Below are 26308 nucleotides of genomic sequence, written 5' to 3' on the forward strand. Positions count from 1 at the left end.
GTGCTTGTATTATTACTACTGAGAAATACATGGAGGTACTCACCCCTGTTGTTGATGTTCGTGCTGCCCCATGTTGTATGATGAGAATTTGCGTCACAGCAGAGGTGTGCCACTCTGGCAGTATTTGATGAAGGCTATTGTTTCGGTTGTTGGGGCCATTTCTTCCTCCCCTGAAAAGTAGGCAGAGGTCAAAATTGCTCTTGTTCGCCTCTTGGGGTTAGAATTTTAACCCAAACTGCTACCAGATCAGCCGTCATAAACTGTACAAGTGGAAGAAACATTAGGTTGTTGCTTAAAAGCATCGCCGCCCTTGGGCGAGATCTGGTGGCATAAATTAACTTACCATCAGTACTGTTTATGGCACCATGTTGAATCCAGGGCTCCTAGATGAAGGCTATTCCCAGACCTTCTTCTGGAAATTTTTTTATTAGGACGTCTGAGGCTGCCTTGGCATGGTGAAGATTCACCTGAAGACATTTCAGATGTCTTTGCTTTTGGGCTTTGATAGGGAGGGGAGACACTATTTATGGTCTTTGCCTCCACGTGTAGCCACCTTCTTTGCACTATTGCTACGCGACATTACGGCTTCTTCAGCCGTTCTTCCTCGTCCTTTCTTGTTTCCTTTCCTGTCTTTGGAGCTCCCACGAGGTGGTTGCCTTGTTGTCAAATTTTGGGAACGGACTGGTGGACTGCCGCTGCCTCGTTTGGCCTTTGTGGGCCAACACTAGACCCAGAAGGCCTGGGATTTACCTTCAGGTTTTTTGAACAGCAGGTATTTATATTTCCAGGGGTAGGGATGGCTTGTTTTTGGGCCTTAACTTGCCTCTGTCAAACACACAGAAAATCAAGTAGTTTCGTTGCTATATGTTGCGATACTGACTTTTAACGGTAAGGCGGAGGTGGCAAGTGGCATGGTTGCAAGCCCCTGCGAGCTCGTCGAATGGGGTGGGGTTTTGCACACCTGCCTTACCCGCAGTTATCTAAACAAAAAAAGTGGTTCATGCCTAGAGGAGAATACGTAAATAGAGGGAAAGTAGGAAATGGAAGAAAAAAAGGAAAGAAAGGCCGTCCAGAGTCAGGGGGAGTCTACCCACCCTCTTCGCTTATCTTATGCGAAGCCATGGGCGCCGTGCTGACTCCTCTAATTTTACGACGCCCCCAATGCCTGACTCAGGTCCGTCTGTCTAAGGGGCTTTCACGTCATTGTTCCCCCCACTTCCCCTCTTCCTACCGGGAACAACACCCACACCAAAGAGTTGATAAGTTAGCCTTCGATTATCGAAATAAATTTAGTTTCAACCTTTGAAATTTGACAACGTTATAAACATTCTTTATTTAGTTTTTAAATCCACAAACTAAATAAATATGTGGCACCCTAACCACTAGGCTTAACTCTACGTATATAAAAGTTATCGCGAACAAAATGAATACAACTGTTTTGACAATTCTATTTAGTAATAAGATGTATCTATATAAACAGAAAAATATTATCGAAATTTTTAGATAATTCTTGTACAATGAATTCAACGACCAGTCAAGGTTGGAGCAAAAAATATACAAGAAAATTCAAACAAAAGTGAATGAGCAGTACTGAGGGTTGCGTACAATCCGTCGCACCCTAATGTACTCTGTATTAGAAAGATACTTTGCTTCTACACAAAATCATTGTTACATCTTTCCTTTCAATAAACAGTAAAAAGATATATCGGTATGTATATATGTATGAAAAAAAGGAAACCAAAACAGCCAAAGCTAATGTAAATTCCCGACCTAGGCTAAGGCATTATGTACACAGGTATATATATAGGTCAATGCTTGCATACGTATATATGTAAAGAGAAGAATATGTGATTTTTGTTTTTTTTTCTTTTTTTTATTTCTTCGTTTTCTCACTCACCTGATCTCAGCACATCAGCATTGTAGGCGCCTTCAAGCCGTGGGGGACCTGTGAGGGAGGAAAGGTTTACATACATACGTCTCTTCCTACTCGTACAAATACCATACGTTCATTGCCTAAGTAAGGTTCAATGGAATTTTGCAACCGACTCCACGCTTACTCACTCGCGTTAGCGGGCGTCCAGTGGGTTACGAAATTTCGTGGCCAAAAACAATGTTAACAAAAGGAAGATCAAAAAATTATAATTGACATCAAAAAAAAATGTTTGCTTGACAAGTGCTTTGGATATAAAAGTGAGTGAACAATTTTTGCACACTGCAAAAAACAGAAACCAATGAGAGTCACAAAAAAAGGTATCGGGAACCTGTTTACAAAAAAAAAAGTGCTTATGTTAAGCGGTAACATACGAAAAGATGTGCATGTAGCAAAATAAAAAAAATTCAATTATGTGTAACATCCAGAAATTAACAATGCATAAAGACAATTTCAAGCAGTGATAATAAAAAAATTATAAAAACGATAAGAAAAAAATGTGCTGATTCGGCCCTCCTTAGAATTTGGTGGTGGGGATGTTGCTGGTGTTGCTGTCGGCGTTGCTGCTGGTGGCGATGCTGTCGCTGCTGCTGACGTTGGCTGGCTTCCTCTGTTGAGAGTTGGCGTTGGCGTGGGCGCTGGCTTTCGCTCAGTTATTATTTCTGCCTGCCGGCCACGATCGTGCTCTGGTCTGGAATTATCTCTCTCTCTTTCGCTTCTCTCATTCCACGGCAATCTCTCTCGCTACATATGACGTTGGAACGTACATATGTATTTTGAAATTTTCCAATTTAACTAGTTCCTTTGAAAATGTATGAAAATGCGGGTAAGTACGTTTTTAGCCCCTTCCCAGGTCCCGCCACAAAATCTATAGAGATGGAAAACAGAAAAAACCAGATATTTTCTACTGCCTTTATATTGTAGGTCTAGTCGGCTCCTTTATTGCTTTTTGCCTTTACTTGTGTATGTCCAGACATACGCTACTCATAGCCTTCCAATTCCAATTGGCATATCGTGCAGTATGTATGGACTTACGTTCATATGTGCATGCAATAAAACTTAAACCGAATGTTCTATCTTTATTTTCTTAAATTCATTTTCATTTTATGTTAAATATATTTCATCTTATTTTGTCTCGGCCACTTTCTTATTTCAATTGGATCCCCTTACACTAAACCTTATTCTCATTTCATTTTTCATAATTAAAATTTTGACCTGAACTTTAGTTTGTAATACTCTCTGTGTTTGACGTAAATTTTCATTTAATTTTGTTTTAAACAAGTTTCTAATTTAGTTTGCGTACTTTTTTTTTTCATTTAGATTTCACATATTTTAATTTTTGAATACATTCTATCTTTACATGCCTTCCCTCCCTTAATCTTTTTTTTGAAGCAAATCTTATTTTATTTAACTACCTTTTTTCAAATTTTTAAATAAGTTTAATTTAATTTTAGCTTTATTTCTTTGAATATTCTATTCTACTTAAAATTTTTTTCTACCAATTTTACTTCAATCTCAAAATCTAATTTAAATGGATTATGCTGGTTTCTAACTAACTCCCCTTTATTTAAACTTTAGTTAATTTTTAATCTAATTTTACTACAATTTTCACTTCACTTCACATTAACTCCGGATATACATACGTTTTATTTAAGAGTATATATATATATATATATACACATTTTTTTTTTCCATTAAATTTATCATCAATTGTTACTTCCAATGAAAAAAACTGCCCATTTTTAAAAAATTCAGTGTTTTAGGTTTCTTTCACTAATTTAATTTTCGACTTTAATTTAACTTTCTTTAATTTAATTTCTAAATACACTAAAGTTTTATTTTATTCTACTAATTAATTTTTTTTCTCTTCCTTTACTTCTTATTTAATTTTAGTCTGCATTTTCAAGAATTTTTTTTTTCGATTTATCGCTTAATAAAAAAATTTTTAAGTCAGATTAGGTTTAAGTTAATGTGAAATGACATAATAAGGGATTAATTTAATTTTACCGTGCAAAAAAAATAATAATTTTTTATTCCAAAATTTACTGTCTACAAAAAAAAAAACAACTTCTTTTGCGTTATTTGGCCAGGCTATCAAAATTGATTTTACTCGATTTTTCATTTATGGAAAAGGGAACCTTCACTCAATTTGGGAATACAAGAAAGGGTACATAAAATTGAAAGGTGTTGTGCTTTTAAATTTTTCTAAACTTTAATTTTAAAAGTGAATGTTTTTCTCAAATGAAAAATGAAATAATTATCAAATTTAAATTTTTAGCAAAAGACACACAAAAAAATTTGTTTTCTTCTTTTAAGGAATTTAGTTAAATAAACCGTACATTAGTACTTACCGGTGGCAGGATGTCCAACGGAATTTGCTTCTCGTTGTTATACTTTACAATTGTGCTATTTTGTTAACGGAATCGAGACCGTGTTCCGAACATACGGGATTTACAAAAAATAATTTTTTTTTTCACTTAACTTTGAATTTCCGCGGCACGCCAACACACTTTTGATCCAACTTTTGCACTGATCTTCTGAGCTTCAGTTAGATCGTGCGCATACCCCCATTCGTATCTAAACGGAATTTCATAACACTTTCACTCAATTCACACCCACGCATGTGCAGTTGCATTTCGTTTTTTTTTGCGCATGCACACATTTATACCTGTACATATAGGCCTCCTTCCACTAATGTTGCGCAACACGCGCAGATACCTGGTTGAGATACATTTTGTCGATAATGGTGTAACGCAAGAACAAGTACGGTGACATATGTACTTATGTATATTAAGGCTAGCGTAACAGGCTCGCGTCCGCCGATGGGACCTGCCCCATGGAGCGTGTGCGTAAAAGAAATTCATACGCAGCCTTCTATGCGTCTTTTCCCTCATCGACCCCAATGTGTGGCCTCGACCCACGAACTAATGCCGGGCAAGTAAAAAATCTTCCAAGTCAGTTACAGATGGGTATGTGTGACACGTACTTGCAACACGTACTTACAACATCACTATCTAAGAACCTGCTAACTACATATGGCACAAATTCACTCATAATTCTAGGTTAAAAAAAAAATATCACAGTTTTAGTAGTCTGTCAATATTGTTAGTAAAATATATCACAGTTAGGATTAAGGTCGTAGAAAAAAATATCACAGATTGCTGACTATTGCTAATTGACTAAAAGAAAATAAAAAAATAAACAATTGAATAAATAAATAAAAAGGGGTTTAATAATTACGAAATGGTCAAGTAGGTGTATAAAAAAGGTCACTGGGTGTAAAAAATGCTAAAAATCCTACGTCAATAGAAAGGTAGTCAGATATGGGAATCGTCAGGTATGCAGATAAATAATTATGTCATCAGAAGTAGAACATTGTTCAGGTATTTGACAATCACATTGTTAACATTTAACATTCAACGTGCAACGTCTAACATGGAACATATAACATTTAATTCGTGAATATATCCTTAGCGTGGTATACCCCAATTCTTTTCCCGTTGCCATCCTCTAGCTCGTACTATTGTTTTATGCACTATACATTTGACCTGCATGGGTGCCAGCTTGGCATTATAGTTGTCAATTTGGGAGCTCTGTTTAAAATTCCGGCGGTATACCACTTGTCCAATTTGAAACCTAACGTCCTTACTTCTCGTATCATACACTTACTACGCTCGTGTGCTAACTTCAGCTCCCTTTTAATTTTGTCCCTCAGTAACTGCAATCTATCACCGTTTGTCTCCACCTCGCAATCAACATCCCTCAGCGACCCCAACTTTCGATATAGCTCGTATGATGCTGCATGCAGTATCATAGGCACACCGAAAGTGGCATGATAAGGCGTCATGTTGATTGCGGAGTGGACAGCACTTCGAAGTGCAAACGCCTGACTAGCTCAGTCGGTAGAGCATGAGACTCTTAATCTCAGGGTCGTGGGTTCGTGTCCCACGTTGGGTGCCATTGTTGCGGTACTGACTTTTAATGGTAAGGCGGATGTGGCACGTGGCATGGTTGCAAGCCCCTGCTAGCTCGTCGAATGGGGTCGGGTTTTGCACACGTGACTTACCCGCAGTTATCTAAACAAAACAAGCTGTTCATGCCTAGAGGAGAATACGTAAATAGAGGGAAAGTAGGAAATGGAAGAAAAAAAGGAAAGAAGGCCCGTCCAGAGTCAGGGGGAGTCTACCCACCCTCTTCGCTTATCTTACGCGAAGCCATGGGCGCCGTGCTAACTCCTCTAATATTACGACGCCCCCAATGCCTGACTCAGGTCCGTCTGTCTAAGGGTCTTTCACGTCATTGTTCCCCCCACTTCCCCTCTTCCTACCGGGAACAACACCCACACCAAAGAGTTGATAAGTTAGCCTTCCATTATCGAAATAAATTTAGTTTTAACCTTTGAAATTTGACAACGTTATAAACATTCTTTATTTAATTTTTAAATCCACAAACTAAATAAATATATGGCACCCTAACCACTAGGCTTAACTCTACTTATATAAAAGTTATCGCGAACAAAATGAATACAACTGTTTTGACAATTCTATTTAGTAATAAGATGTATCTATATAAACAGAAAAATATTATCGAAATTTTTAGATAATTCTTCTACAATGAATTCAACGACCAGTTAAGGTTGGAGCAAAAAAATATACAAGAAAATTCAAACAAAAGTGAATGAACAGTACTGAGGGTTGCGTACAATCCGTCGCACCCTAATGTACTCTGTATTAGAAAGATACTTTGCTTCTACAAAAAATCATTGTTATATCTTTCATTTCAATAAACAGTAAAAAGATATATCGGTATGTATATATGTATGAAAAAAAGGAAACCAAAACAGCCAAAGCTAATGTAAATTCCCGACCTAGGCTAAGGCATTATGTACACAGGTATATATGTATATAGGTCAATGCTTGCATACGTATATATGTAAAGAGAAGAATATGTGATTTTTGTTTTTTTTTTCTTTTTTTTATTTCTTCGTTTTCTCACTCACCTGATCTCAGCACATCAGCATTGTAGGCGCCTTCAAGCCGTGGGGGACCTGTGAGGGAGGAAAGGTTTACATACATACGTCTCTTCCTACTCGTACAAATACCATACGTTCATTGCCTAAGTAAGGTTCAATGGAATTTTGCAACCGAATCCACGCTCACTCACTCGCGGTAGCGGGCGTCGAGTGGGTTACGAAATTGCGTGGCCAAAAACAATGTTAACAAAAGGAAGATCAAAAATTTATAATTGACATCAAAAAAAATGTTTGCTTGACAAGTGCTTTGGATATAAAAGTGAGTGAACAATTTTTGGACACTGCAAAAAAAAGAAACCAATGAGAGTCACAAAAAAAGGTATCGGGAACCTGTTTAAAAAAAAAATGTGCTTATGTTAAGTGGTAACATACGAAAAGATGTGCATGTAGCAAAATAAAAAAAAATTCAATTATGTGTAACATCCAGAAATTAACAATGTATAAAGACAATTTCAAGCAGTGATAATAAAAAAATTATAAAAACGATAAGAAAAAAATGTGCTGAATCGGCACTCCTTAGAATTTGGTGGTGGGGACGTTGCTGGTGTTGCTGTCGGCGTTGCTGCTGGTGGCGATGCTGTCGCTGCTGCTGACGTTGGCTGGCTTCCTCTGTTGAGAGTTGGCGTTGGCGTGGGCGGTGGCTTTCGCTCAGTTATTATTTCTGGCTGCCGGCCACGATCGTGCTCTGGTCTGGAATTATCTCTCTCTCTTTCCCTTCTCTCATTCCACGGCAATCTCTTTCGCTACATATGACGTTGGAACGTACATATGTATTTTGAAATTTTCCAATTTAACTAGTTCCTTTGAAAATGTATGAAAATGCGGGCAAGTACGTTTTTAGCCCCTTCCCAGGTCCTGCCCCAAAATCTATAAAGATAGAAAACAGAAAAGACGAGATGTTTTCTACTGCCTGTATATTGTAAGTCTAGTCGGCTCCTTTATTGCTTTTTGCATTTACTTGTGTATGTCCAGACATACCCTACTCATAGCCTTCCAATTCCAATTGGCATATCATGCAGAATGTATGGACTTACGTTCATATGTGCATGCAATAAAACTTAAACCGAATGTTCTATCTTTATTTTCTTAAATTCATTTTCATTTTATGTTAAATATCTTTCATCTTATTTTGTCTCGGCCACTTTCTTATTTTAATTGGATCCCCTTACACTAAACCTTATTCTCATTTCATTTTTCATAATTAAAATTATGACCTGAACTTTAGTTTGTAATACTCTCTGTGTTTGACGTAAATTTTCATTTAATCTTATGTTATTTAACTCCCTTTTTTCAAATTTTTAAATGAGTTTAATTTAATTTTAGCTCTATTTCTTTGAATATTCTATTCTACTTTAAATTTTTTTTTACCAATTTTACTTCCATCTCAAATCTAATTTAAATGGATTATGCTGGTTTCTAACTAACTCCCCTTTATTTAAACTTTAGTTAATTTTTAATCTAATTTAACTACAATTTTCACTTCACTTCACATTAACTCCGGATATACATACGTTTTATTTAAGAGTATATATATATATTTTTTTTTTTATTTTTTTTTGTTTCCATTAAATTTATCATCAATTGTTACTTCCAATCAAAAAAAAAAATGCCCATTTTTAACAAATTCAGGGTTTTAGGTTTCTTTCACTAATTTAATTTTCGACTTTAATTCAACTTTCTTTAATTTAATTTCTAAATTCACTAAAGTTTTATTTTATTCTACTAATTAATTTTTTTTCTCTTCCTTTACTTCTTATTTAATTTTAGTCTGCATTTTCAAGACATTTTTTTTGCGATGTATGCTTAATAAAAAAATGTTTAAGTCAGATTAGGTTAAAGTTAATGTGAAATGACATAACTGAATTTTATGTGAACTAAGGGATTAATTTAATTTTACCGTGCAAAAAAAAATAATTTTTTTTCCAAAATTCACTGTCTACAAAAAAAAAAAAAACAACTTCTTTTGCGTTATTTGGCCAGGCTGTCAAAATTGATTTTACTCGATTTTTCATTTATGGAAAAGGGAACCTTCACTCAATTTGGGAATACAAGAAAGGGTACATAAAATTGAAAGGTGTTGGGCTTATAAATTTTTCTAAACTTTAATTTTAAAAGTGAATGTTTTTCTCAAATGAAAAATGAAATAGTTATCAAATTTAAATTTTTAGCAAAAGACACACAAAAAAGATTTTTTTTTCTTCTTTTAAGGAATTTAGTTAAATAAACCGTACATTAGTACTTACAGGTGGCAGGATGTCCAACGGAATTTGCTTCTCGTTGTTATACTTTACAATTGTGTTATTTTTTTAACGAAATGGAGACCGTTTCCCAAACATACGGGATTTACAAAAAATAATTTTTTTTCACTTAACTTTGAATTTTCCGCGGCACGCCAACGCACTTTTGATCCAACTTTTGCACTGATCTTCTGAGCTTCAGTTAGAATTCGTATCTAAACGGAATTTCATACCACTTTCACTCAATTCACACCCACGCATGTGCAGTTGCATTTCGTTTTTTTTGCGCATGCACACATTCATACCTGTACATGTAGGCCTCCTTCGACTAATGTTGCGCTACACGCGCAGATACCTGGTTGAGACACATTTTGTCGATAATGGTGTAACGCAAGAACATGTACGGTGACATATGTACTTATGTATCTTAAGGCTAGCGTAACATATAATACCTCAGCAGACAACGGATCGACACCGTAACTTCCGCCACCGTAGACTTTCGAATCAGGTTGAGGATTCTCAAGTTCCTGGTACTTAAACCGACATTTTGGGGCTCAGCTAACGTCAAGATGTCGTCGTTTGAGGGGCATTCCTTTTCCTTAAAGTACCCCACGAGAATGATGCGACGTGGTATATACGCAACAGATACCACCTTCAGCTTGGCAACTTGCAATGGAGTGAGCTTTGGGGCGATGGCCCTTATCTACTCCGCGGTGGTTGCATCCCTGCAGGTGATAGAAAGCCAGCCTGGGTGAGGTGTGCAACCGCTAAAAGGTGGGCTCTATAGCACCATCTTTTTGGCTCATGACCTCTCCCAAAATGGCCTTCTGTATGGCCTTTAGTTCCCCTGAAGACCAGACTGTGGCTGGATAGACGGGAGGTATAATGCCCAGCCTTACCCCGAGATATCAAATCATCGTATATCCCTGATAGTGGCCGACTGCTTGGCTGTTGCATCACGATGGGGATGCATGGTTGCCTCGACATTCGGTACACAGCTTTCCACAGCTTTTGACAATATTTTTGTACGCCAGCTGTGGGCAGCGACATGTTTTTGGGCTCTCTTTCTGGTGGAGTCGAGCTATCTGAGCGGCCTCTCTTAGCTGACCCCTTACAACGGACCGATCCCCAGGGTTCTTTGACAAGTCCCTTGGCTTCATCGTTGCTAATCCCCCTGGCCAATAATCACCCCTGTGGGCTAGAGGAAGGAATATGCCCACGGTAGGTATACCGGTCGTAAAAGGCGGCCATAATACCATGGCTAACCAATCCATGAGTAAGGTGATTTTACTCGAAAGGTAGCAGAGTGGACGCTGTTATCACCCTGTGGGACCCTAGGCATGGTCTTTATAAAAACTGCTACCGCGGGAACAGGAAAAGCCAGTTGTGACCTGATGCACTGCATCGTACGATGCTTGTATTCAGGTCTCGTCTCCTGTCCTGGGGTGGCCCCCTTGTGGGAGCATCGCGGTGGTTGTTGTTTCAAATAAGAGTTCACTTTATGACACGCTCTGAGTAGACTTGTTTTCCCTTGGGGCGTGCAAACCCATGAAAATTCGGTCTCTTGCTTGTCACAGCATACCCAATTTCATTGAAAAACTGACCCTGAGGGGAAGATGAAAGAGTTGGTCACATCCCATAATTGTGGCAATCGGAGTGTAAACCGTTGAGAGATGGTGAAACGTATGTCTATCGTCAGCCGAAAACAATCGATAATTGTACGAGTGGGCCGGTGCTCATCTCGTCTTTTGAGATGTTTGAAGCTACTTTAGCCTGAGTTGCGAATAGGAGGCGTTCGCAGAATGGATGGCCACATCCAAAAAATGTGGCTGATTTGACGTTGTCAGATCACTGCAATGTGGCGAACTGCTATTGCCAAGATTGGATGAGGCGGGAAAGCCCCCCAACACAGGTCTATGGTTGAAAAGGTTGGCCACAGCCCTAAATTGTGGAAAAAACGGAGCGTAATGATGAATAAAGAGGAAGTTTATACAACTAAGCGAGCTGTTAGAGTTTTATACCACAGTAGCAAATAATGATGAATAGGTGGGCATGTATAAGTAGCAATTAATGCAGATCAAAGTTGCAAATAAAACTGAATAGAACGTTTAGCTTGGTTCAGTTGCAACATGATCTTAAACGCACAAGTACCTGTGACTAACGAGATATGTCTTGATGCGCAAGTGGTTTAGTACCATGATTAGTGAAGATGTATCTTGCGAGTGTTTGTATCGTAAGTACTTGTGAGCATCACTGTCTGTCCCAAGCAGATAGTTTTATTCACAAGGAATTATATGACGCTCTCACTCTATGAAACATTTAAGTAGCTATTCATGCTTAAGGAAAGACACTTGCGCTGATAGGTTACATCGGTAGTTGGTTCACGGCGAACGGGCGTTTTTGATCATAATAAGATGGTGCATAGCGTTGGAGGGAGGTGCCGTCTTCAAGCAATGTCTGAGCAAAACCAGCTCCGTCGTAAGAAATGTATTGTACATTGTTGTAACACTGCAGGACAGGAAAGGTTGGTCACATTCCTAAATTTGCGACAAAACACAATATCTCAATCTGATTAAATCCATAACCAGATGTCGAGATATCAAATCAATGAAAGAGGGACACTGAGAAAAGCACGGAACTCGCGGTGGAGTTGCCGCGCAACCGGGTGCCATTAACCCGAAATGGAAGGGGAGGGTGGATAGTCCTCCCCTGCCAAACCAAGGCTGGTCGACTTGAACACCCAGCTGACCGATTGGTACCAACTTGTTGGGCCGAAGATCAACGGACATTGATCTGTGTTTGACACCGTGGGGTAGGTCTTCGAAGACAGGTACTCACGTTAAACACTTATCGACTGGCCAATAATCGCTTGAGACGTTTTTGAGCGGCACCAATTAGCCGATCGCGCTCTGCATTCTGGCCAGGTTGATCGTTTTTCGACGGAGAAGCAAGGAGCCTCTCTTCATCCACCGGCAAGATTGCGGATTGCGACTCTACCCAAATTGCATCCTGCAGAGTCCCCACATCTGCCATCTCCACGTCATGCAGGGGACTATTCGGCGAGGTAAAGTCTGTGGCGACAGCTGATTTCGGTTTGCACCGAAAGGTTGGTTTTTCTTTGTATATTGTTGTTTTCCATATAAATACCCACGAGTACGGGGGAATCTAGGACAGCTGGGACATAGCCCCCAATATCCCAGCAAGACTAATTACAACCAGAGGGCGTCAGGTATCTGGAGGTCACATTTATAGGACACACTAACGTAGTGCCATTCAAAATTACGGGTTTTATCGTGTTTGTTAGCAAAGCTTGGGCACCTTATTCAGGGTGTAACTCTTCGCCACGTATGGCCGGTCTTGAACTAAAAATAGCACCTGTTTATAGGAAAACTTGGCTCAGGGGAAAACGGAGTGCGGATGGGCGATGGGAGAAGACGGGAAATTTGATTATTGGGAGGAGAAAAGGGTCGCCGATCGCATTCGCCGCCGAAGCGTTATCAGGTGTCACCGCGAGGAGGCTCCACCCCAATATGGGGGGAGGTTGCAAAAACCTACGAGACGATGTTTTGGGATGACGCCGGTGTGTGCAAGTCGAGACATCCCCATCAAAGACATCAATGAAAGTAAGGATGAGAAGGAAAAGGCTATAGCGTCGCAAACTAGGAAAAATATATCGCTATCAGCAATGATTCGGACGCGGATAGCGATGATAGTATGCATTCAGTGCACTCGGTAGTGAAGCGGTCTACCAGCTCGGACAAAGAACTAACGTTAGAACGGGACCCTCTCACAATACCGAGCATCATTATAACTTATGCAGCGCTTGGCTCAAGTCGTTAACCAAAGCAACGACCGGAGCGATCGCTTGGAACGGGCCAGAGGGACAGTGAAAGACAGTTCACTGACAAAAACTATGCTACTACTAATCCTCAATTTGCAACTGCATCGAAAAAAAGAACTCCCTGAGAGGCAAGAGGCAGCGATCGGCTGAACCTGACAAGCTCGCCTTTAAATGCAGAAGGGGGAAGGCAAACGCCCCAGTCCCAGAACCAAAAGGCGAAATAGCTTGAATGAGAGGAACTAGACCTTAAAATCTGCAAAGCGGATGGAAGCGGGAGATACTGGAAAGCCATTTAACTCAAAAGCTGGAATGCAGGAAGAGGAAATAAGAAATAAAAACGTTGATGCTAATAGGATAAAGGGATGTGACGATCAGACTCCAGCTTACTTGCAGATACTAAAAGGAGCTAACGCTGAGACTCCGCTTCTCACCGAAGAGAAGATAAATAAAGTAGCGAAGCAGTCCTTGACTGTGCCACTACTAGATTGCAGCAACCCCAATTCGCAGATGTCAACTGAAAGGTGGAGATCCGTAGAAGGGGAGCTGATTAATATCATGATTAAATTGATGCACAATGAGCCAGGTAATCCGCTACCATCTGGACCTGGACCTGGACCAATTTGCACCAGATCTTCAAAAACAGGAAGGCGCAGTGTTGGATAAAGCACTGGTCCCCGCGATACCAAAGGCCAAGGGGCGGACACCCCGAAGGGTGAAGGCGGAGGACGCACTTAACATGCTTCAGCGTCAAAACCCGAATATTGAAAGGTTCTTCATGTACCTCGACCCGTGGAAGGGGCCGGTACTCTATTCTCCGAATTAATAAGGGATCGGAGGATGTTTTTCAATCAAAGCTGGGAAAATGTCCAGCGGCACAGGTAGTATTTCATGCGCCTTAAAAAGAGGAGTCCTCCGGACTATTACCCCAATACGCTCAAAGCAATGGAGGTGAAAAAGAACTTCGAGAACATCAAAGTAGTAGCAAATAAGAGACAAATTTTTAAGAATAACCACAATATGCTAAAAGCAGGAGAGGTAGAAAAGGGCCTGGATATAGCAAGACAACACAAATGAATAAGCGTAGAGGCGGACATGTTGGAAGTGGGAAACAGCTTTATGATGTTGCGAGTCTAAAAAAGACGCTTCAAGGGGACGGAGAAACGGACCTCCAAACCTTGGGAAGAGCGTAAAAAATGCATTTTGTGGACGCAGTATCGGAGAATTTGGAGAGAGGCAAACAGCTCAATGGCGCAGCGAGTCCCACAGATAAATCCCTAACACAGTGGAATAGCAGCCACCAAGCTCTTACTGACTCTTGTGGAGGGTTCGTTTGATATGGCGCTGATACAGGAGCCATGGCTTTCATCTGAAGGAAAGGGTTCTGGACTCAGCGCTAGCAGATTCAGCGTTTCCTACGCAAAGGCGGATATCAGGTTTAGAGCTGCAGTCATGGTAAGGCAACACCTATACTCCTGTATGCTAGGGGAAGATATTACCGATAGACGTCTGTCCCTTTTTTGTTATATACTATAGGGCAGTCTACATGTGGCTTAAAGGGGTATCGAGCCTATATTGGTTGGGTCAACGCTTGATATCACAAGCATTGAGCTCTGAGCATGATATATCGGAGTATGATTGGAAGGTCCTTGACAGGCCAATCTTCTCAGACCATGCATATATCAGCTTCAGTATCCCGCTAAAGAGGTTAGAGAAGGGAAAACCTGTAGAAACCCTAGGACAGCGGACTGTTACAAATTTTAGAAATCTGTATCAGGTAGACTGGCGCAGCCTAAAGAAGTTACCACAGTAGAGGAGGTGAAAAATGCAGCAACTTCTTATCAAAATCGCTGGGAACTGAGAAGATTCAAACGGAAATCAAAGCCACCATGTTAGGAATTTCGAAGCCAATATAATTCTGTGACACCAATTAACTCATTAACATAATAATTAATCATCAAAAGTTTTAATTTAAAGATAAATCAATATTTCCCAACCAAAAAAGCAGTAAATAAAAACTACTGCTTTTACTCTCTGTGTAGGAAATGCTATATTTTAACATCAAAATAACATTTTAGTAACATTTTACTGTGAGCATGATTTCAAACATAAATAAAAGCAGTTTGAATCAAACTATTGTATGAAAAAGTAATTAAAAAAGTAGAGAATTTCATTTTACATCGGCATTTCGTAACAAGTAACTTTCATTTATTATTGTTATGCACCATTAAAACTATTAGCTTAGTTAAACAAGTAAGGAAGTCTAAGTTCGGGTGAAACCGAACATGACAGCTGTACACTTGAAATGCTGTTGTTGTTTGTTTCGTGTGTTTAATAGTGTTACAAGTCTGCGCAATAATACATATACATATGGTTCTATTCTTAACTAATTTTCCTTCGAGTTATGGTTCCCGAAACATAGAAAATTACTTAGTCATAAAAGGGGCGGTGACACGCCCATTTCTTTAAATTTGAAGTTTTTCCTATTTATTGTTATAAATCTACTTGGGAAATGAAATACAATTGATATAAAGCTCCTTTTTGCAAAGATATAGCTTATTTTATTCGTCCACGACCTTTTTAAAAATATTTTATATAAAAGTGGGCGTGGTCCTTAACCGATATCGGTAATTTTTCTCATTTCGCTCATTTTCAATACCAATCTATTCTGGATCCAGATAAGCTCGTGTACCAAATTTGGTGAATATATCTCGATATTTACTCAAGTTATCGTGTTAACGGACGGACAGACGGAAGGACGGACGGACGGACATGGCTCAATAAAATATTTTTTCGATACTGATGATTTTGATATATGGAAGTCTATATCTCTCTCGATTCCTTTATACCTGTACAACGAACCGTTATCCAATCAAAGCTATAATACCCTGTGTACAAGTACAGCTGGGTATAAAAAAACGCTAAACTCTCTCTTTAAATTTCTCTGATTTTACTTTTTACACTGTACTGTCTTTTTGCAAGGGACGGCATATATGTATGTATTGTATGAATATATATATTGTATGTTTGCATTGTATGAATATATTACCACAGAACCTCAACCAAAGTATAAATCTACAAGTAGGAATGTTGACATCTCTATAATATCTCATTCTAACGATGCTACGTGTGAATAATAGCTGTGTTCGGATAACAAAAAAGATGTAGAAACTTGAACCTCATGGGGCGAGACAAAAAAATTTTATAAAAACACGAAAACATATGATTTTAAGTCAGCTTATTGCAGTTTTCGCAGCAAAGCCAGAAATTTGAAAAATTTGAAAAGCATTTTTATTAGAGATTTAAGAAAAAGAAAAAGTCAAAAGTAACATTTCTCGGCCATTTAGTGTCTGCTCAAGGCATTCAGCCAATTCCTGAGAAAGTTGATGCAATAATAAACTTTCCGCAACCGAAAACTGTCAAGGAAGTGCGACGTTTTACTGCGATGTTGAATTTTTACCGAAGATTTTTGCCACATGCGGCGGAGATGCAAATTCCACTCCTTATTTATCAGAAAGGTGATAAGAAGAATGACAAATCTCAAATCGAATGGACACCTGAAGCTCAATCCGCGTTTGAAAAATGTAAAAATGAATTGTCTCGAGGTACTCTATTGACTCATCCTATAGATTCTGCACCGATATCTGTTATGGTTGATGCATCTGACGAAGCAATTGGTGGTGTTCTACAACAAAAAGTTGATGAGGTTTGGAAACCTCTGGGATTCTATTCATTGAAGCTAAATGACACCCAGAAACGTTACAGTACTTATGATAGAGAACTTCTTGCGGCATACCTTACGGTAAAGCATTTTCGCTATATGCTAGAGGGTCGTAATTTTATAATCTATACGGATCATAAACCCATTACTTTTGCGTTTAAACAGAAACCTGAAAAAGCTTCGCCTCGGCAGTTTCGTCAAATGGATTTTCTCTCGCAACTTTCCACCGACATACGTCATATCAAAGGAAATGAAAATATTATAGCAGATACTCTCTCACGAATTTCGACTATTGATTCTCCGAATCTAATCAACTATGAAGAGTTAGCAAAAGCTCAAGAAGAAGATACAGAACTAAAAGAGTTAATTGAGAATCCAAGCTCTTCATCTTTAATTTTTAAATCTATAACAATTCCATCCATATCCGTCTTCTCCGCATTGATTTTCAACCCGACATTAGACGCCCAGGTATGAATATCCCGAAGCGCCCGATCCATTAAAGAACTACTCGTTGGAAGGCACTTTCCACTTATGACAACTGCAACGTCGTCCGCGTAAGCCGTAAGTTTTACGGGTCCCTCATCAAATCGCCCTAGCAGTTGGTTGATAACCAGCGTCCACAGCAGAGGTGATAGCATTCCTCCCTGCGGCGTGCCCCTGTACACTGATTTCGTGGCCTGTACAATCCCCATTGTGATTTAATCTTCCTGCAATTTAACATGCAGCCAATCCATCTGGTTAAGGCTGGATGTATCTATCAGCCTCTCAAAGGTTTCGAGCAGAAATGATGTTAAGCTGATGGGCCTATAGTCTTTGGGATAAACGTGACCGATCTTCCCCGCCTTTGCTAGGAAAGATACACGAGCAGTTCTCCAAGAGTGCGGTACATGATTCAGCCGTATGCACCCATCGAGTATTATTTTAAGCCATTCCACGACCGTCATACTTGGAACTTGTAGCATGCCGGGAATATACCATCTGGGCTCGGCGATTTAAACTTAGAAAACGTCCTCACTGCCCATTCGATCTTTGTATCGGTCACCAAGCCCGGCACTACCCGCTCCGTGATCGAAGTGTGGGTGATGTCTGCTGGCTCTTCTGAACTGTCTCCCGATGGGAAATGTGTGTCAAAACGCACCTGAAGGGATTCCTCACTATTACGTGACCATTCCCCGTTCTCTTACTTTATTAGTCCCTGGACTATCTTTCCCCTTGCTAGGACTTTTTTCAACCGTGCTGTTCCGCTGGAGCACACTCAGTAGATCCCTGTACTCGTCCCGAAACGCTCCTCGGACATTGCGCCACCGTGGCGGCTTTGCTTTTCCTCTGAATCTTCTTAGAGGGCAAGCTTTGGTATACGCAGTCATAAACGTCCTTGTTAGGTATTCATTCGATTCCTCCAGTTACTCCACATTGTCAATCTCTTTGGGTTGTCCCAGTTTTGTTTCTACCTCTTTCTGGAATTTAGTCCAGTTCGTTGACCTAGGGTTTCTAAAGGTTCCTCCCTTCTCTACCCTCTTTAGGGGGATGCTGAAGCTGATATACGCATGGTCGGAGAGGTATGGTCTATCAAGAACCATCCAATCATACCTTGATATATCACGCTCGGAGCTCAATGTAATATCCAGAACATTGCTGGATGTTGGACCAATGTATGTAGGGACATTGGCCCTGTTGGCTATATGCAAATTGGTCTGCTCCTCCCCACGCATTGTGGTGTGCATTTGCATCTGCGCCTATGACCAACCACCCTTTGCGCCCTTCCTCCTGTACTAGCCTTTTGCACTCCATTGGTGGAACCTACGCAGCATGGGCCATGTAGCAGGACGCCAGGATAAATGCCTGCTTATTCTTTTGCTCAACGGCCACCACTATGAGATCCTCAGTAGTGTAATTAGGCAGCATATATGAATGCAGCTGTTTCCTTACCATTACTACATCTCGCACCCATCCTTCCGTTTGCGCGTAGTAAACGCCAAACCCGCGCGCGCTTAGTCCAGAAACATTTCCTCCCGATGAGGGCCACGGCTCCTGGATCAGCGCCACGTCAAACGAGCCCTCCTTAAGGGTTATCAGGTGTTCGCTCGACGCCACTTTACTGTGTTGGAGGTTTATCTGTAGGACTCGCAGCACCATTGGGCTCTTTGTCCCCCTCCAAAACCTTCGTCGTGACGTTGTCGTCCTCCCCTTAACCTTTTGGTTTAGAGTATTCGAGGCCCCCTTTAGCCTCTCGTAACTGTTGTACCGGGTGTTCCTCTGCGGTTGGTCCTCTTCTAACACCTTCGTGTTGATGTCGGCTACCTCCAGCTGTCTTTTTTCTCTTAGGCTTTTGAGATCCTTTTAGACTTCGCCCACCTCTAGCGTGTTTGGAGTTTTATCCTCGGTACTTCTTTTCCTGACTCGTATGTAAATTTCCGCCTGCTTGTTTATTTAGAAGATGTAGGACTGGCCTTCCTCCGTAGGCCGAGATACAGTAAGTACCTTGTAATTCTGTGTCGGTATGTTCGGATTCTGGTTCTGCAGAAGTCGCAGTGTATCCTCCGGCTTCATCACGCATGGTATCCATATCTTAACTTTTGGTGCCGTGGGGATTTGCGCTTTATCTACCACCTTAAATGGCACGTTCGTGCCTTGCCTTTGGAGGTTTGGAACCACTTCCTCCAGCCAACGCAAGCTCGCGATGTTGTCGCACGCTATCATCTTCACACCATTATACCATCCCCCCGAATGAAAGGTTGGAAGGGACTTACTTGGTTGTTCTCGCATCAGGTTGGAAGGGACTTACTTGGTTGTTCTCGCATCATAATAAGCATTAAGCTAATAAGCTCCCTTTCTACAGATCTGCACCTTTCAGTTGTCATTTGTCCGAAAGGACTGCTAAGATCAACCAGCACCACAGTCAGTGACTGCTTTGCCGCGTCACTCAACTTCTCGGGAAAAGCTGGAGTTTTAGTGTTATCTCCCTTTGGCACCTCCGAGAAAGCCGGAGTCTTAGCGTTAACTCCCCTTAGCACCTCCGAAAAAGCCGCACTCTTAGCGTTATCTCCCTTTGGCTTATCTCCTACTTCCGTAGTTGGAACTTCCTTCTAACTCGCAGCTTTCGAAGTACTTGCTACCTCGTTATGGGGGCCATCTGTCTTACAGCATTGGGCCTACTTGTCTTGCCTATGCGACTGCCCTGCCTCGCGGCTCTGGGACTGGGTATTTTCTGCCTCTTCAAAGCAGGCTTGTCGCCTTCCGCTATACGTTGCCTTTTCATTCTACCATTGTACGCTTCTTCCTCCTCATACCGGTTGCAGAACCGAGGGTTTCTCGCAGCAAACCTTTTGAACTGTCTTGGACCTACTTCTACCGCCTCACGGGCCCATTCCAAGCGCTCGATCTCCACTTCTGTTGGGTCGACCACAGGCGTTGGACAATTCTTAGTGCTGCACGGTACTGTGAGAGAGCTCTTTTACTTCCTCTGCTCCGTACCCTTCTCCACGCTTCTACTCCGTTTTCATTTGTGTGCTTCTCCAACACGGAGTTCATTGAATCAGCACTACTCTCGCTCCCCGAGTCCGACGCATCGCTTAATGCATATTTTTCGTCCTTGGCTTGCGACTCAGTCCTCCTCTTATCATCGTTCACCTTGGTCGTACGACCACCTGCCCTACAAGGCGGGCTCAGCGGTCCAGTATTATATACAGGGAAAGAACCGTCCGCCACAGCAGCGCCCCTTACTGTGGTAAGGCTTTCAATACTTCCCGAGGTGGCCCGGTATCGGGTAGACTCCGTTCTAGAAACTAATTTTATTTAAATAATTTCAAGGAGTTAATAGGAAATAAAAGTGTCCACAAACAAAAGTTGTAAAGCAAAGCTGTTTTCGCGGGTTGCTAACACATTTTTGCTAATATGTGTTTCATCATTTCATCATTTATTTATTAGTTATTAGTTTTAATATATTAGCACATTAAGATTAAAATCTTTTATTGCGCAATACAAACATAAAACTTATGTATGTATATGAAAATACTTATATAAAAATTAAAAATATGAGATAGACAAATCTATAAAAACGGTGTTAGTTTTAATACATTAAGATTAAAATCTTTTATTGCGCAATACAAACATAAAACTTATGTATATAAAAATACTTATATAAAAATTAAAAATATGAAATAGACAAATTTATAAAAACTGTGTTAGTTTTAATACATTAGCCCACCAAGATTAAAATCCGTTATTGCGCAATACAAACATAAAACTTATGTATATGAAAATACTTATATAAAAATTAAAAATATAAGATACACAAATTTATAAAAACCGTGTTATGCAGTTTGATCACTAAAATAGTCAAATATAAGATTTTTAAAATTATTTTCTCTCATTGAGTTCCTTAAAGACTGTGGAAGGGAGTTCCATAGCCTAACGCCGTTAACAAAGAAAAGCCTGGAAGAGGTTAAATAATTAAACTTTGGAAGAATAAAATTAGAGGAGCGTGTGCTTTTGGAAAACGTAAGCTTATCGTACAAATAACCCGGCTTTTTGTAAACTAGCAATTTAAACATAAAAATGCAATTACGCGCTTTGATAAAATTTATTAGGTCACATCCAAGAATTGAGTTTCTCAACGTAGATAAGTGAGAAAATTTCTTTAAACCGTGTACATACCTAGTAGCGTGGTTGAAAGCAACACTGAGTTTATGAAGGGAGACAGCATCTAAATTGCTATAAACGACCTCAAAGTAGGTTATGTAAGGTACAATAAGACACAGAATAAGCTTTTTCTTTGTATCAGAAGGTACAAAAATTGATGACACCCTAAGGCACCGCAATGTATAATAGATTTTACCCACAACTTGATTGACGTTGTCTTCGCAGGACAACTTAGAGTTGATTACAAAGCCTAGATTTCGTACTTTATCAACTAACTGAATTCTTGCAGATCCGATATAAAGGTGAGGGATATCAGAATACTGGATCTTATCCTTATAGATTGGAAGAACATATGATTTTCGAGCATTAAGGCACAGAAGGTTTGACCTAGACCACTCCATAATCGAGCGTAAGTCCGCATTCAGCTTATATGTAAGATCCTGAACCAGGCTGATATGGCTTGAAATGTATAATTGCACATCATCCGCATAAGCATGCCGTCGAGCAAAAGAGCAGACATTAAAAATGTCATTTATAAAGATACTGAAAAGAGAGTGTTCATTTAAAACTTACCAAGTTTCGGTCTTTATGAGAGTTAATTTTTTAAGAGAGTAAATTTTGATATTGGAAGATTGATTGCTAGAATTTCTAGCCGAACACAGTTAATAGCTCACAAACTTTTATTTCATTATTTGTTTTCTTTCAGACAAGAGTGATCTGTACCAACGGGGCTATGTACTTTTTTCTGACATGGATTAACGTTAAATGTAAAATGTTTACAAGCACATATGTTATGTTTGTAGAACTTATATTAGTAATTGCTATTGCTGAAACAAGATCACAATGCCCTTGGCAGAGAGATATACCTGAATTACAGACTTCTTGCATATGTGCTTACAATTTGGGACGGGAATTGTCTGTACAGTGTGACCAGGTAAAGATATCAGATTTATTTATTAAACTTAATTTGTACAATAAAAGCCGTTTTCAACATCCAAAGATAACTGTCACTATTTTTTGTAGATATCTGAACGATTTCTGTCTGATAAAATGCTACTTGCATTAATCGTAGATTGTGAAAACGGTCCAAATATGTAGATGTGTTTTAATGACATTCATTGGCCGATACTTATACGGCTAGAAGTTTGGACCTAAGCTGTAAATTGGGTTACACCAATTTTTAATATTTTTTGTTGAATATTATGATCTATTAAAATACTTAATACACGTTTTTTGAATAAAATTGGGTTTAGATTTTAACCTAATCCAAAGCCAAAATGACAAAGAAAAAATTCAAATGAGGTTTAAAAAAAAACTTAAGGGTTTCAAATTGTTTCAAAAAAATTTCAAATCATCAAATCCGTCCATGGCTCAATTATATGGTTGGCTCATCTCATCAGCTGATTTTATTTATTTCATTGCATGGTCGATTGGATTGTCAAAAGGAGATGGAAAACTTAAAATGAACCCAACACATTGGCAACATTTTCTTACACATACAATAACTGCTAAGTTTTATGTTTCCATTCCATACCATTCGCACCAATACCAATACACATATTTTGACAATTTGAACAGACATATTTTGTTATTGTACAGATGAGCCAACCATATAGTTGAACCATGAATCCGTCCTTCAATCTGTCGAGAAATTGAAAAAATTATTTTCACAATAAAATCTTTGAAAACAAAATTGCAAGCGGCTGGAAAAAATATGTGCCTATTGGAAGTGTGGCGGCCACCGTGGTGTGATGGAAGCGTGCTCCGCCAGCCACACCGTATGCCCTGGGTTCGCACCCCGGGCAAAGCAACAAGAAAATGTTAGAAATAAGGTTTTTCAATTAGAAGAAAATTTTTCTAAGCAAACATGTAGGTCCGTCCGGCCAATTTGTAGGGAAAATCAAGAGGAGCACGACGCAAATTGGAAGAGAAGCTCGGCCTTAGATCTCTTCGGAGGTTATCGCGCCTTACATTTCTTTTTTTTTTATTGGAATTAATACCCCTCAAACATTCTTGGAGCGGTCATATTTTAGGAATCCGATATGGGACCGAAATATGTGAAAAATATGGGCCTTAGAAATATGATTATTTAGGATTCTTTTATGACTCAAATTTTATAAAATTATGAGCAACGGAATACATACTATGAATATTTGCTAGAAGCATCCGCAGGCAACATCAGTTAAGGCTTGGTTTCCCCTAAAGCGGTGCCGCTATGTAGCGGTAGCGTACGTTGTCAAAAACGTTGCAATGTAAAAAAAATTATGTGGAAACTAAGAAGATGGCGTAGTTAACCATAACGTAATATAGCAGCAGGGCAATGAATATTACGGCCGCCATAACGGTACAAACTCGTTCATCATTGTTTTTTCCCACCCCATGATGTAATTACATGGTGACTGACGTTGACAGCTTCGCTTTCTAATCTGCCATCTTGAACTCCCACTTTAAAACTCAGTTTGCATCTTTGCGAAACTACTTTTTCATTCAGAGGAAAAATTGTAGTAAAAACCATACAAATCAATTTACCTGGAAAAGTATGCAAAGACATCACGTTTTTCTCCAATTCTATTGTGAGTTGACTTTTCTATAACTCAACCCAGCCAGCATTTTTTGAAAATTTTGATCAAAAAATATTCAAATATCATACCCCAAGATGGTTAAAAACGTTCAAATTTAAAAGTATACTCCATTCGAAAATTAATGTATCGTCGGGAGAAAAATGTACCTTAACGCCCCGATTCTAGTGTGGTAACAACATTCTTCACCACGGTAACAAAATCATGTGGCATCTTTTACACCCTTTTGGTATTCTACCCGCGAAAGTAGCTGGATAGTTTTTTACCCACAAAAGTAGGTGGTTACATCCAAATAACCACCCAACAGGTGTTGTTTAGAAAAAGGCAAAACTGAAAAATAAAGAATTGCTTACATTATGTACTTTCACAGAATAAATTACAATATACCTACATATGTAGAAACTTATCATGCATAATTGCCGTCTTCCAGTGAGTTTAACAGCTCCGGCTTACACTCAATTCTCACGGGAATGCTTTGGATCATTGAGAGACTAGAGAAGCAGATGTCGTGAAATTTTCGCACACGTGAAATGTGATAGGCAGATGTCGCCGCTGTTTTTCATTTAACTCATACGGCGAAAGGTTAAGCAGCGACATCTATTTTTGAAAAAGGGGGTTTATTAAAGGCAGCGTTGTCAAACTAAAAAGAAGCAATTAACAAATTATCTGGCTCACAAATTGAACCAGACTTCTATCTGGAGTTATCTGGCTCAAATCGTTGTTGTTGCATTTACATGCAAAATTATTTATCTGGCTCAAACGGCAGTTACCCACCGACGTGTGCCGTACGTACGGACGTTTGTCGTACGAAGCACGTTTGACCGAATTCTCAAGCCCGTAGGAATCAATGTATGCGTCTGTGTACATGTACATAACATATTTGTGTGTGGATTGTTTACAACAAAGCACTGTTGCCATTGGCCAGTTTGCATGCATGCTTATGGAAACATCAACTTTTTCCAATTTAATTTTTGATATTGTAAAAGGCCGGAATAAATATTAAATAAGTATAAATAGATTACATATTTATAATCTGCACTTTTACATAATTATTTCGAATTATTTTCACAATTTTTCAAACTTTAATTAGGTGTTTTTGCATAAAAGTGCAAACGGTCAAAAATTAGCGCACAAAAGTTTACTAGGCAACTCTGTCTAGTGAGAGAGCGATCAGCTGATGCGGCAGTTACCCACCGACGTGTACCATACGTAAGGACGTTTGTCGTACGAAGCACGTTTGACCGAACTCTCAAGCCCGTAGGAATCAATGTGTGCGTCTGTGTACATGTACATAAGATATTTGTGTGTGTATTGTTTACAGATAAGCACTGTTGCCATTGACCATTTTGCATGCATGCTTATGGAAACATCAACTTTTTCCAATTTAATTTTTGATATTGTAAAAGGCCGGAATACTATTAAATAAGTATAAATAGATTAAATATTTATAATCAGCACTTTTCCATATTTATTTCGAATTATTTTCACAATTTTTCAAACTTTAATTAGGCGTTTTTGCATAAAATTGCAAACGGTTAAAAATTAGCGCACAAAAGTTTACTAGGCAACTCTGTCTAGTGAGAGAGCGATCAGCTGACACGTTCTTACGGAAAAAATCAAAATTGTTTTGATTTCTACGTTCCGGGCTACGTACGTACGGGCGTTGCACGTCGGTGAGTTTTCGTTTACATTGCACACTCATAAGATAGGTCGTGTTAGCTGACACGTTTTTTCTACGTACGTTCGTGGGTAACTGCCGCATGACACGTTCTTACGGAAAAAATCAAAATTGTTTTGATTTCTACGTTCCGGGCTACGTACGTACGGGCTTTGCACGTCGGTGAGTTTTCGTTTACATTAGACACTCATAAAATAGGTCGTGTCAGCTGACACGTTTTTGGTACGTACGTTCGTGAGTAACTGCCGCATTAGGATTTTGCCACCAGATGACGGCAAATATGCATATACACATCGTTCCGTTTATTCGTTAACCTCGTATCTACAAGTGAAATATTTTCGGTAAAGCGAACACGGTTGCCACACCATGTTGTCATTTGGGACCAAAATTCATCGAAAAAAAAGACCAAATTTTTTTTTATTTTATTATTATAAAATGCAAAATTTTAGGAGGATGTTTCCATATAAAATTTTACTAAACATAGTGAAGACTTTCCTTTTATTCAAGCTGAACAAACAAGTATATGTGAATGCGACCAAAAATGGTACTATATTTTGACATAGGATAAGTCTATGTCTTCCACCAACCAAACGTTGTGAACCTAGTTTTGATCACAAAGCTCTTGGTTCTAGCATTATGTTGTTGATTGCAA

General features: G+C 39.4%; 1 protein-coding gene across 5 annotated transcripts in view; it reads left to right on the forward strand.

Moving 5' to 3' along the window:
- The window catches only part of haf (leucine-rich repeat and fibronectin type-III domain-containing protein hattifattener), a 589440-nt gene that overhangs the window by 154966 nt on the left and 408166 nt on the right, over positions 1-26308 (forward strand). For 4 of the 5 annotated variants that reach the window (XR_010949699.1, XM_067766431.1, XM_067766435.1 and 1 more), the window contains exon 4: positions 22106-22333. The exons of the other annotated variant lie outside the window; for it this stretch is intronic. Coding sequence is in view for 3 of the 4 variants with exons in the window: in XM_067766431.1 (XP_067622532.1) it covers positions 22106-22333 (228 nt within the window). In the remaining variant the exon portion in view is untranslated. The remainder of the gene's footprint in view (positions 1-22105; positions 22334-26308) is intronic. 5 annotated transcript variants of the gene reach the window in all.

This window comes from Eurosta solidaginis, chromosome 2 (genome assembly GCF_040869045.1).
Source record: "Eurosta solidaginis isolate ZX-2024a chromosome 2, ASM4086904v1, whole genome shotgun sequence".
Taxonomy (NCBI): Eukaryota; Metazoa; Arthropoda; class Insecta; order Diptera; family Tephritidae; genus Eurosta; species Eurosta solidaginis.